Genomic DNA, 12,598 nt, shown 5'->3' on the forward strand with positions numbered 1-12,598 from the left:
CACATAACTAGGCGCTAGACAGACGCCCATCGATTATGAATTTTCTCTTCTGGCGGTGCATGATCAGGAATCATGTAAATCTTCGCGCACCTCCAAATTTCTGCACCACTGCGACTACGATGGCTTCAGCCACAAGTATTTTGAAATGTGATCCCTCCTCCATCACGTTCTCTCGCGATGGACAACCGCACTTTTCCGACAAGAACACAGAAACGGCCATCGACATCGCAGCGCGACAACTCACCGAATCACTGACACCTGTGGTCGTTCCGACTGAAACCGTGTACGGTCTTGCAGCAGTTGCGACGGACACCGATGCTGTATTTCGTATCTTCTCCACGAAGGGTCGACCTGCCGACAACCCTCTGATCGTTCACGTCTCATCTCCCGCCATGCTCTCCACACTGCTACCCAAGAACTATGCTATTCCCCCTTCTTATCGTATATTAATGAACCGCTTCTGGCCCGGTGCTTTGACTCTACTGTTTCCAAGAGAGCCAAGCAGCGTGCCGGATATTGTCACTGCAGGTCAACCAACAGTTGCTGTAAGAATGCCTTCGCATCCCGTGGCAAGAGCTTTGATCGCGAAGGCAAACATACCCCTCGCTGCCCCGAGTGCCAATTCATCTGGAAAACCTAGCCCTACACGCGCAGATCACGTTTATCGTGATCTTGTGGGCAAAGTTCGCCTGATCTTAGACGGCGGCCCTTGCGACATCGGCTTGGAAAGCACGGTGGCGGATGGTCTGCACCCTGATGGTGACATTCGGATCCTTAGACCAGGTGGTGTCACGGTGGAGGATATCGAAAAAGCGCTCGAAGATAGCAAGTACGATCTCGGAAGAGTGCCTAAAGTTCTCGTCCACAAACGCGACTATGCCGATACCACCATAGAACAAGTCCCTACAACACCGGGCATGAAATATAGACACTACTCCCCTTCAATACCAGTAATCCTCCTCCTCACTCACTCCCAACCCCCTCCCGATCAAACACCCATCGACGCCGCGTCTTATTTCGCGACCCTTGCAGAACGACTCCCTGGGTCAGATATACGGAAAGCAGGTCTTCTTTTGTTAGACGATTCAACACTTTCACATCTGACCTTGCCAACAAATATCGAGTGGCTCCGTTTCCCTCTTGGTTCCTCCGCCGACCCTGCTACGATCGCCCAGAGGTTATTTGATGGGATTCTAACTTTGGAACGTGAAGGTGTTGAGATCATATTCGTGGAGGAAGTAGATCAGGGCAGGGAAGGACTTGCAGTCATGAATCGAATTCGAAAGGCAGCTAGTGAAGCCCACTGGATAAGTAGACCGCTAAATTCGCCTTGACCCTTCGGCCGCAGCCCAACTCCATTCTGCATAGTACACCATCCCACACCGTCACCAACCTAATAGTAATTATATAGAGTCTACATCTTCCTATACGCTACTGGTACCTCGGCGGCTCTTCACAATGCACCCTCCCTCGCAAATAATCACAATATTCGAAGTCAGCGAAGAAATTTCAAGTTACTGCTATGTTCAATGGCACACGATCGGCACGCTTTGACCTGCCTCGTTTGCCTCGTTCCCCCCTTTGAGTGTGCACGCGACGTCAAAGACGTACACACGTTACGCAGTACGACCGACTCTCCTTCAATCTGAGCGTATATAAGATGCATTGCCACCTTCTCTCCGTTCCCCGGCCTCCTCTAGTTCTCGGTGAGTACCTCGAAAGGTAAGCATTCTCCATCATCACTCCTACTCGTTCGTTCCATGCTCACGCATCAAAGTAGCTTCTCAAAGATATGGAACCGTCTACTTCTCACTCTGTTCAAAGCAGTGGCTCGGGAGCTCTCGCGCCTTTGATGTCGCCGTATATGTCGTCGTCTCAGTCCATGGACCAAACGCCTTCGCCTGCGAGTTCATTGCCGGACTGCGCCGACGCGACTCCTTGCCTCGGGCAAGGCGTCTTCTCCCTGCAACCCTTCTCCCTGCCTGATACACCGTCCACCCCCAAGCCGAAACGCGTCCCTCGTCCTGCTAACGCTTTTATGTTGTTTCGCTCCGATTTCCTCAGGAGTGGCACCGTACCTTCCGAAGTTGAAAGGAAGCAACAAACGCTAAGCAAGCTGGCTGGTAAGATCTGGGAGAGCATGGACGAGGATGAGAAGTCGAAGTGGCGCAACAAAGCTGAGAAAGTGAAGGATGAGCACCGAAGGGCCCATCCTGATTATAAGTTCACCCCCATGAGAGGTCCCGCTCGTCTGAAGGCAAGGGGGCAAACTGATGAACGGGGGCAGGACCGTAATGGGGAAGGTTGGATTGAGGAACTACGGCTACGATATGCGCCGCCGACGCCACCCGGACGCCCTTTGAAAGGCAGAGGACATCGTAAGCACCAACCGACTATCAGTCCGAAGCTTGAGTATCCCCCAGAGCAATTATCACCTATGGCGATATCACCGACCCCATCACCTTCCCTTTCTTCTAATCCTTCGTATTTCCCTCCGCCCGTTGGCATGCTACCGCGCCGTCCTTCGTCTGCGCCAGGTCTGCGCCCATCTTCCATCCCGATGGAATGCGATTACAAGCCCCCAGCATGCACAGGCCTCGAAACGCGCCCGATCCATCCCTTTCAACTTCACCCCCAGGATCACCGCTTTTTACCGCGCCGCCCCTCCACCGCTACTGGTGGGCGTACTTCACAAGAGGCAATGGTGACGGACTACGGACAATCGGGCGGGTATCAGTATGCAAACATGAATGAGGCGAGTTTCGAAACTCCCTTCCTCCTTTTTCTCATCATAACTGTGTTGTATATAGAACTACGGTGCCTACGCTCTCCCTTCGCCCATCCATTTCCATGACCCATTCACCGCCCAACCCGTGAATGCGTTGGGCCAAAATATGGCATCGCTACACATCGGCGACACGCTGCCAGCGTTCACCCACGAATCAGTGTCTCCTCTTGATGCCCGACACATGTCTCAATATCACTTGTCAAACGGCCTACATTTCCCCAATACCACTTTCCCCAACGCCACTTCCCCTAACGCCACTTTCCCCAACGCCACTTCCCCTAACGCCACTTCTCCCCTCACTCCTGGTATGCAAGTCGATTTTGCGTCGAAGCAGGATGAAGGGACATATCAATATGCGAACACGCAGAAGCCGCGATTTGAGGCTGGAGCTTTTGCGGGCGTTGTTTACTCTCAAGATGGATACGCGCACCATCCAGCACTCCTTCCGCCTTATGTGCCGGGTGCTTACTCCCATTATGGCAACGTTAATTCAGAATCAGACTATTCTATGCACTATGGTAGTCCGCAATAGAAAAGAAGCTGTAATTCGTTCATATCTGTATTATATCCCATCTACAAACTCGGCGATTGACTCGTCGAATCCTCTCCATCCTCTGTATCACATAGCACATAATTCACAATGAAATTCTCGAGTTTCGCATCGAGGCCTTCTAGAGCGTCTTTCAATCCCTTGTCGTGATCTATTTGCATGATTGAAGAGGGGAGGCAATAAAGGATGCTTGTCCCGGTGTCGTTTTCATTCCCCAACACCAGCAGTCTGGGAGGAAGGTGGACGGCAGCCCGTGGATCGATCTGCATGATCCCTTGGGCGGTGATGGGGTTACCGAACGTGTAAGTCACGATGACGGGGAAATTCTTGTTGTGATATTTTGCCATCCACCTGTGTTGGGGGATGGCGGAGAAGAATCTAATCGACTTTGCTATGAGATACGGACCTGAATAAACAGAACGTGGACACGTACATGAACCCACACTCCTTGAAAAGACATTGCATCCCATTCTCGATTTCCTCCCTTGTCTTCGCCTGCTGTAGCAAAGGGACTAACTGGCTCGCCTCATCGCGATTCAGATTGTTATCCAAGCGTTTCAAGATGACCGCTGGTGGGATGTCTGTCTCAAATGAGACAAGTTGTGCAGAGACTGGGGTAACTTGCTTGCGAAACGACATGAAGGTATTTTGGCGGGAGGATGAATGGACATCTTTGCTACAGTACTTGTACTTCCCCGGACGGGTTGACAGCGCTCACCGAGGCTCGATCAGGAGTCAATTCGAGCGCCGGCTGAGCGGCCCCTAAGTCAAAAATTTGACCTTCTGCCAATACTCTCATCATCATGAAGCGCAAAGCACCCATCGCCGAGTTCTCAGACGCGTCGACCAGCAAGAAATCAGCGCGTTTGGAACGCACGACCGCACTAGACGCGACAAGTAGTGATCCGAGCGAGCGATCCGACGAGGACAGTGGTAGCGAGGGCGACAGCGACTCGGGTGGGAGTGAAGGCGAAGGCAGCGATGTAGGTGGGGACGGACAGAGCTTGGAGCATATGCAGTGGCTAAACGATCCGAAATCAAGCCGACTCGTCGTTGGAGACAGGTTAACCCGAGCTGCACCCAAGCGTGAGGCACCAGCCCAACGTGCTCAGGCCTCTCCACATGTCGAGTCTTTCGCTGCGTTGGGAATATCCAAGCCGCTCCAAAATGCTCTGAAGAGCGTATCAATAAAGGTCCCAACGGAAATCCAAAGTGCTTGTATTCCGCCTCTACTTGCTGGTAAGCTTAGAACGCCACTCTTTCATTCTTCAGCCGGCGTTAACTCCAGGAGCCAGGAAGGGATTGTGTGGGCAATGCCAAAACAGGTTCTGGGAAAACAATTGCATTTGCCATTCCTATCCTCCAGAAATTATCCGTCGACCCGTACGGCATCTACGCACTCGTACTAACACCGACAAGGTTTGCTCCACCACTACATTTCAATCGCTTGGTTCATAAGCGCATCTATTATAGGGAGCTGGCGTTCCAGATATCGGAACAATTCGCTGTTCTGGGGGGGCTAATGAACGTAAGAACTGCGGTCATCGTGGGCGGAATGGATATGATGACACAAGCTATTGAACTCGGGAACCGCCCTCATATAGTAGTCGCCACTCCCGGCCGTATCGTTGATCACCTGAAGAGTAGCAATGAAGAGTGGAATCTCTCCCGCGTTAAGTTCCTGGCAAGTTCCTCCCAGGATTCTGTTCCAAGTCTAATAGACTAATTACAATCGCCCTTGCTCTAGGTCCTGGACGAGGCCGACCGATTGCTCACATCAACATTCGCTCCCGAGTTATCGTTCCTGTTCAACGTTCTGCCCAAGGAGCGACAAACATGCCTATTTACGGCGACCATGACGGCTTCTATCGAAGATATATCATTAGCCCCACCAAGACAGGGGAAACAACGCCCTTTCGTCCATCGGATGACTGAGTCGTGTGTAAATTTGGCTGTGGCTCCTTGTCTGTCATTCATGTCCATCCTTTCAGTGTGGAGACTGTGTCAACGCTACGGCAACATTATATCTTGGTCCCATCTCACGTGCGGGAACCTTATCTATTTTATCTGCTATGCAATCCCCCCGAATCTACGATCCACCTTCGACAAGCACCCCCGGAACCAATAAAGAAAGGGAAACGCAGGGACACAAAGAAGACGAATGACGATTCCGATGATATACGGCAGCCACCACCAACCATTATTTTTGTTCGCAGACCCCGTACAGCGGCATATCTCACGCTACTACTCAAATCCTTGAACATACGCGCGACGGCTTTACATTCGCGGATAACACAACGCGAGAGACTTACCTCTCTGTCTCTGTTCCGGTCTTTTGTCGTCCCCGTGTTAGTTTCTACCGACGTGGGTGCTCGAGGTTTGGACATAGAAGATGTTGCGCTGGTAATAAATTGGGATATGCCTGAGGAACCGACCGAGTATACGCATCGAGTTGGTCGAACGGCTCGTGCGGGGCGGGGTGGTGTCGCGATTAGCTTTGTGACGGAGAAGGACGAAGAGAACGTCTTGAAGGTGGAGGATCGGATAAGTAGGTATCTCTTGCTTCGCGCCCTGCCTCGTGTCTGACAGTTCCGATACCAGAAACCAAGCTAGAGGAAATGACGCTCCCCGAGGACAAGGTACTTGAGAAGCTGAATGCTGTTTCTACCGCGAAACGGTTAGCCAACATGGTAAGGACATGGTTCAGGAAGGATCTTGATTTTGTTTACTGATAGCGGAGTGTAGGAGCTCCACGACATGGATTTTGGGAAGCGCGAGAAGGTGCATATGATGAAGCGCGCTGTGGCTGCTGGGTAGGGTTACATACAACTATTTATTGCCCTGCGCTGCCTCATGGCCCTGCGTGTTCCTTGGGCACTCCACTTGTGAATGACGTGAGAGCGTGGGAAAGAGATGCTTGAGCGTACATGAGCAGAATGGACTGAGTGAATTTCAGCGTCGATGGTTGCCTTTCCTTTCCCTTCTCAGTGATCTCTGCATGGACCATGCAGACTGGGACTCCCTGTTCCAGTTCGTGTCCCATTCCAGTCTGGCGACGCCTGAACTCGACGACAAGCCCGCAGATTCGCCATATTCCCAAGTCCCAACGCCCCCCGTGAGTGCAGAGGATTCGCGATATATATGGTCGGGGCCGGTTTCTGATTGCGGTCCTTCTACTATAGCAGTCCCAAGATGGCTCGCCAACTGAGCCAGATGAGGGCGTCGAGGAGAACCCCCTTGTCTCCGTCTCAACGACGTTCTATCCTGGCGCACAGACGCGCACGTTCCCGCCAGACGTCGCCCTGTTCTCATCCGACTCAGTTTTCTTCTACACGCATACTCATATCTTGCTCTCGGCGTCGGACAATGGTTTTCGGTCCCTCCTGCTCAATTGCCCACAACCCTCAGGGAATGCCCCGATGGTCAATGTCCCAGAAACATCGGCGGTGCTGAATGTCATTCTGCACACAATATACGACATGTCTTGCGCGCATTATTCGCCGTCGTACGAAGTATTGGCTACAGCTGTCGAACGACTGCCATTCTACGGGATCTCACCTATGTCTCGGATACTACCCACGTCGCCACTTTATACCCTCTTGCTCTCTCACGCCCCCATTCGTCCATTGGAACTATACGCATTAGCTGCCTCATTCGAGCTCGATGCATTGGCCGTCGCGGTATCATCACACTTGCTGGGCATGCATTTATCATCAGTCACAGACGAGTTGGCTCGACGCATGGGTCCGATTTACCTCAAGCGGTTGTTCTTCCTTCATTTTGGTCGAAGCGAAGCTCTGAAACGCATTCTCTTACCCCCGCCGCATCCCCACCCTCCGACTCCAATGTGCGACTTTGTAGAACAAAAGAAGCTTACCCGCGCGTGGGCTTTAGCATCTGCCTATTTCGCGTGGGATGCACGACCAGGTTTGTACCATCACTAATTTCACTGCTCTATTCACTCACTCATCTCATCTAGATGTCTCTACTTCGACCATGGAAGTTGCTTTGAGACCGTTGCAAGAACACTTAACTTGTGACCTCTGTCGAGATACACTCAAGGAACGAATCAAAGATGTCATCGTACAATGGTCAATTGTCAAGGTTCGTGTTACTCTTGTTAGCGCATTATGTCGGCTCATCGTGCGTCATGTAGCGAACTATATAGCAGACTCCAATGCTTCCTACCGGACGAAAGTACCATACACTTCTTGGTATTGTGTGTCTATTGTGATAACGCACCTTATAGAACTCTTACCCCGTTCCACTCAGGTTATACTTGTCATTCATCCCTTCCTTTACCCTGCTACTGCTCAAACACGCACGTTTATTGCATATTGCATTACTTTACTTACATACCCAAGGTGACATTATTACTTCGCATTGCTTTCCGCACCCCATCTGCGCATACACGACGCAACTCAGCAGCTTTCCACCATACACGCATCGGACAGTTGCTATTCTTATGTATTATTCATGGGCCAAAACAAACTTGTATTTGTATCCCCTCCTTTGCATTACACAAACACGATAGATTGCTTCTTGGTGAAATTGTTTGTAGCGAATTTCCCGTAGCTCCTATCATCGTTTTGTAGTTTACGCATCTGCACTTCGTAAGCGCCTATCAAAAATGCCTTCAACTTCGCAACAAAATTCTCCAGAACCGGGCACAGCTGACGTCGAAAACAGAGAAGCTAGCGACTACGGTTCAGAAGGCGACGTAGCAAACGATCTAGAGATATCTGACAGCCCGGATGGCTTCGTGGAAGGAATGGATCTCGAGGGTTTCGCGGGACCGTCAGAACCTGTCGTGAAGCCGCTAACACCAGAGTCTCTCGCAGCTTTCAAGGCTGCTCAGGACAGGGCTGGCGTTATATACATCTCCAGGATACCCCCTGGAATGCGTCCAGCGAAGGTGAGGCATCTGATGAGCGCATATGGCGAAATCGGTCGTGTTTATCTGCAACAAGAAGGTATGTAGTTTGATTACTGCGACTTCCGACGGCAGCTCAACTTCCCCTGTAGATGCGAAGAAGGCGTATCTTCGTCGCAAATACACCTCAACGAAGAAGGCCCACTTTACTGAGGGCTGGGTCGAATTCAAGGACAAGAAAGTAGCGCGGAGCGTTGCTGAAATGCTCAATGCTCAGCCAATCGGAGGCAAGAAAGGCACTCGTTGGCGCGACGACGTCTGGACAATGAAATATCTGCCTCGGTTCAAATGGAATATGCTCACCGAACAAGTTGGTATGTATTTTCTCTCATTCATTGTCGTTTTTGTATCTTGAGATTGACATATATTCGTAGCTCATGAAGCGGCAATACACACGTCTAAGCTACGAGTCGAGCTTCAGCAATCCAAGACCGAGCAACGCGAGTATCTGAAGAATGTCGAACTCGCCCGTGTGCTGGATAAGCGTGCTGAGAGGAAGAAAGAAAAGGGCGAAGAATTTGTGCTGAAGCCCAATACAAAAATACGGGAACGAAAGGAGAGTGACGATGGCGCACCTCCTAAGAAGCGCAACAAGCCCACGGCGAGCTCAAGTACTGCTGATAGTAGTCAAGAGTTGGGTGGCGTGTTGAATAGTATATTTTGACCAAGTCCTGTAATTGAGACGCACGGACCTTGATTCAATTGAGTCGCCGCTTGAATTTAGCGCAAGTTCGGAGACTCAGCCGTTGTTGTGCCTTCATCGCGAACACAGTTGAGCGTGTCTGAAGCAGAGTTGTGCTCGTCGTCGTAGCCAACGCCAAAGTTGCTTCTGCCGTTGCGTCGCGATCCCCACGAGGTCTGTGCTTCTATCATGCGACCTCTCTCTCATCCCAGCCTCTGATAAAGCCATCCTGAAATGGTGCTTCACTCTCAGTTTACTTTTCTTTCCTCTATAAAAGATGTCTTGGACGGGCTCATATCCTCCTCCGCCTCGTCGTTCTCGCTCCCGCTCTCCCTCCCGTGGCTCGTATCCGCCTCGCTCGTCTTACGGGGACCCGCATTATCCCCCGGACCAGTACCGCGCTGATTGGGACACATACGACAGAGATAGATGGGCGTACTATGAGAGAGAAAGACCCGGCTATGATTATGGGCGTCGCGGAAGAAGTCGTAGCCCTCCTCCAGATGAATGTGCGTAGATTCAACCTGTTGAACCACTCAATGACTCATCCTCGCAAAAGTTTCACGCAAACGACGTCGCTCTCCTTCTCCCTTCGAAAGGGATAGATACGAGCCGCGGCCGCGCTTCAATGATGACTATGGTAGATTGCTCTTCAGGCTGAAACGAGGACATGGTGCTCACTAACCCGCAACCCAAATCAGATGCTCCTCCCCGTCACGGATACTCGTCTCCCTCACGGCGCGGCAATTCCGGGCCATACTCATCCAGACGCCCGCCTGTGGACCCTCACCATCTAGACTATCCTGCCTCACTGAAGCAATATGCTGAATGGTTCAGATATTATCACCCTCAAGCAGCCATAGACGAGGACAATGCCGACAAAGCTGCTGAGCAGGAGGCAGGCGACGGTACCAAACCACGAAACGGTATCAAGACTCGATGGGAGAACTACAAGAAGGACTTTGCCGCTACACAGGTCAGCATTGAATTCAGGCGTTCTCGCTTTTCTACCCGTGTCTTTTCTACCATACTTCCCACATGGTCCTTCTGTACAATATGCGCTAGTGATACTGAGGCTGAAACGTTTTCTGTGTTGTACTGTAGCTTCAGACGATGTTTGAACATCACAAAAAGTCACCTTGGTTTGCCGAAAAGTATGACCCAGCACCGGAATTCGCGAACCTGCGTTTGCGGGTTCGGAAGGAAGGTTGGAAGGGCCGCATCGATGCTTTCCTGCTTGATCTTGAATCAAGCAAGTACGATCCAGATTCACAGGAGTCTACCCAGCAATCATCCCCGACCTTGGACAACTCCACAAACGGGGAGCAGAGCGGGGACACCAATGGGGCTGGGGATGAAGGGAAAGCCAACGGAGCGGACGATGAGATGCAGTTTGCTATGGATGGCGACGAGGACGGTGGTGATCCCGATGCCGCTAAAACGGAGTCCAACGGAAAGTCTCAGCCACAGGACGCACGCCGGATGCTGAATCGTGGCGAGGAGATTTCAACTATGCCAGAGGGGAATCAGGTTACCATTCGAACTATCCCTCCCGACATCGGGCGAATGAAGCTGGAGGATGTACGGACTTGCTACGGTTCCTAAGACGTTACGAATATGCTAACACATTCTACAGTCACTTTGCAAGATGCCAGGGTTCAAGTATCTGGCACTTGGGGATCCTATGCAGAAGCGAAACTACTACAGAGCTGGTTGGATACGCTTCATTGACGATGCAGATATGTCGGCTGTCATGACCGAGCTATCCGAGAAGAAGGTGTGTTCTCCCCTCTGTCTCTTCCAAGAGCAAACAATAATGCCAGTCATAACTCTGCTCTTGAAGATTGAAGGCTTCAAGCTCCATGTTACTCACAATACTCGTCCCTTCACCGCCAAGATACGTTGTACGCCGGAAATTGCTAGTCGTCCTGAACGACTTGAAAAGGATCTGGCCAACATCAAAACACTGGCGGCAATCTTGGAAGAGGAAGCCGCCAAGCTACGGAAAGCCAAGGTCAAGAAGGTCACCGTGTCGAAGACACCCAATGAGAATGCGCCAGCGGATCCCGACGCCCCGATGGAAGATGCAGGTGATGATATCATGGAAGACGATCCGGAGCCGAGGGAGAAGGGCAGCGACGCTGTAGAACGTAGAATTGAAAAGGTCATGTTCGATTTGCGGGAACAAGGCGTTGTAGATATCAACGACGAAAAGGCGTATGAGGAGAAGAAGGTGAGTTTACTGCAGTCGGTACCTTTTATGGATGGCTGAACCTTTGTTGTATAGGTTTCGATATCCTTGGATATGTATTGCGCGTACCTCCGAGCTGCGTATCACACATGCTATTATTGCGCCCTTGTTGCAGATCATATTGAAGAATTGCAACGTAAGTGTGTGAAGCACGAGAGGAAACCTTACGGGAAGGTTGCCGCTGAAGAAGCCAAAGACGCTGGGAAGGAGAAAGATGCTAAAGTCAACGAGGAGTCGGCTGAGGCTAAGGATCCCGCTGAGAAAGACGCTGCCAGAGACAAAGAGCGGGAGAAGAGTAAGAATGACAACTCGAAGAATGTTAAGAGCGGTGAGTCTCAAAGTTCGATCATACGGAGACAACCATCTCATTCGACCACGCGTCAGATGAACGGTGGCTTGAATGGCATGACTCGAAGATCGCTCTTCTTATTAACCGCGACGGCGTCGATCCTCATGATTATGGCGGCAAGAGATACCAAGAGTAAGCATTGCTTAATTAATACCATCGGTTCCCTATTGATCATCTGTTTCAGAGAGCTGGCAAAGGTGCTGGAACCTTTCATCAAGCAAGAGGATGAAGGCAAATTCCGCTGCAAAACCTGCCAGAAGCTGTTCAAGGCTACTTCATTTGTTGAGAAGCACATCGCCAACAAGCATCCTGAACACACGAAGGACCTGGAAGAGGTGAGCCATTGAACCATGCTTGACAGTATCCGTAGGTTAACGGCGATGCCCTAAGATACCTTACTTCAACAACTTTGCCCTTGATCCGCATCGGATACAACCGTTTGTGCATCCCCCACAGCTCCTCGGCAGTGGTCAGCCTCCTCCTCCTCAAGCATACGGTATTCAAGCTCCTGTCTACCACGGCGGTTCAGGTGGTGGCAACGATTATGGGCGTACGGGTGGTGGTGGACAGTTTGTTCCGCAAATGACATATCCTCTCTTCAGCAACGGCTGGGACATGGGCGGATTCCCTCCCAACTCCTATCAACCCATCCCACAACCCATGCGACGCGACGAAGCTACGACTGCTCGGCGGCTGAGTGATCGCATCACTGGTTTTGCTCCTGGATCGGAGTTGTCCACCCTTCCGCCCGCTATTGGTCTCCCTCCCAAACCCTCAGCGGCTGCCTTAGATTCCGCACTTCAGGCCGGCAACACAGGTAGGCGAGGCGGACGCAGTGGTGCCCAGGCCATCGGCCCTCCTCCCCCTCCTCCCCCAGACGCGAAGGAGGATCCAAGAGCTGCGGCTGGCAAGAGAGTCAGCTACCACGATATGGATCTAGTTGCCGAGGGTGATGTTGAGCTAACGTATTGAACGGCTATTGTATTATATCCATGGTCTATATTTGTTTTGGTCGTTTTTATGTCTTCAACCGGTGGTTGATTCT

The 12,598-nt window shown here is 51.3% G+C and overlaps 6 protein-coding genes across 6 annotated transcripts; 5 read left to right on the forward strand and 1 right to left on the reverse strand.

The window, feature by feature from the left end:
• Positions 1–119: 119 nt before the first annotated feature.
• PC9H_005041 (uncharacterized protein) lies at positions 120–1,334 on the forward strand (the record flags this gene model as incomplete). Its single annotated transcript, XM_036774618.1, has 1 exon — positions 120–1,334. The coding sequence occupies one exon, from the start codon at positions 120–122 to the stop codon at positions 1,332–1,334; it is 1,215 nt and encodes a 404-aa protein (XP_036633120.1).
• Positions 1,335–1,792: 458 nt separating this feature from the next.
• PC9H_005042 (uncharacterized protein) lies at positions 1,793–3,320 on the forward strand (the record flags this gene model as incomplete). The annotated part of the gene is made up of 2 exons (XM_036774619.1): positions 1,793–2,704; positions 2,811–3,320. The coding sequence occupies 2 exons, from the start codon at positions 1,793–1,795 to the stop codon at positions 3,318–3,320; spliced, it is 1,422 nt and encodes a 473-aa protein (XP_036633121.1).
• A 41-nt stretch (positions 3,321–3,361) lies between these two features.
• PC9H_005043 (uncharacterized protein) lies at positions 3,362–3,977 on the reverse strand (the record flags this gene model as incomplete). The annotated part of the gene is made up of 2 exons (XM_036774620.1): positions 3,362–3,716; positions 3,772–3,977. The coding sequence occupies 2 exons, from the start codon at positions 3,975–3,977 to the stop codon at positions 3,362–3,364; spliced, it is 561 nt and encodes a 186-aa protein (XP_036633122.1).
• A 164-nt stretch (positions 3,978–4,141) lies between these two features.
• DBP8 (putative RNA helicase) lies at positions 4,142–6,155 on the forward strand (the record flags this gene model as incomplete). Its single annotated transcript, XM_036774621.1, has 7 exons — positions 4,142–4,577; positions 4,634–4,757; positions 4,812–5,043; positions 5,086–5,276; positions 5,330–5,886; positions 5,940–6,028; positions 6,084–6,155. The coding sequence occupies 7 exons, from the start codon at positions 4,142–4,144 to the stop codon at positions 6,153–6,155; spliced, it is 1,701 nt and encodes a 566-aa protein (XP_036633123.1).
• A 181-nt stretch (positions 6,156–6,336) lies between these two features.
• On the forward strand, positions 6,337–8,935 carry PC9H_005045 (uncharacterized protein; the record flags this gene model as incomplete). Its single annotated transcript, XM_036774622.1, has 6 exons — positions 6,337–6,453; positions 6,521–7,265; positions 7,318–7,557; positions 7,934–8,311; positions 8,364–8,585; positions 8,646–8,935. The coding sequence occupies 6 exons, from the start codon at positions 6,337–6,339 to the stop codon at positions 8,933–8,935; spliced, it is 1,992 nt and encodes a 663-aa protein (XP_036633124.1).
• A 295-nt stretch (positions 8,936–9,230) lies between these two features.
• Positions 9,231–12,525, forward strand: PC9H_005046 (uncharacterized protein; the record flags this gene model as incomplete). Its single annotated transcript, XM_036774623.1, has 10 exons — positions 9,231–9,462; positions 9,513–9,593; positions 9,655–9,929; positions 10,058–10,534; positions 10,590–10,730; positions 10,797–11,186; positions 11,241–11,532; positions 11,589–11,685; positions 11,738–11,888; positions 11,944–12,525. The coding sequence occupies 10 exons, from the start codon at positions 9,231–9,233 to the stop codon at positions 12,523–12,525; spliced, it is 2,718 nt and encodes a 905-aa protein (XP_036633125.1).
• Positions 12,526–12,598: the final 73 nt, after the last annotated feature.

The sequence above is a fragment of the Pleurotus ostreatus genome, assembly GCF_014466165.1.
Source record: "Pleurotus ostreatus strain PC9 chromosome Unknown scaffold_3, whole genome shotgun sequence".
Classification (NCBI taxonomy): Eukaryota; Fungi; Basidiomycota; class Agaricomycetes; order Agaricales; family Pleurotaceae; genus Pleurotus; species Pleurotus ostreatus.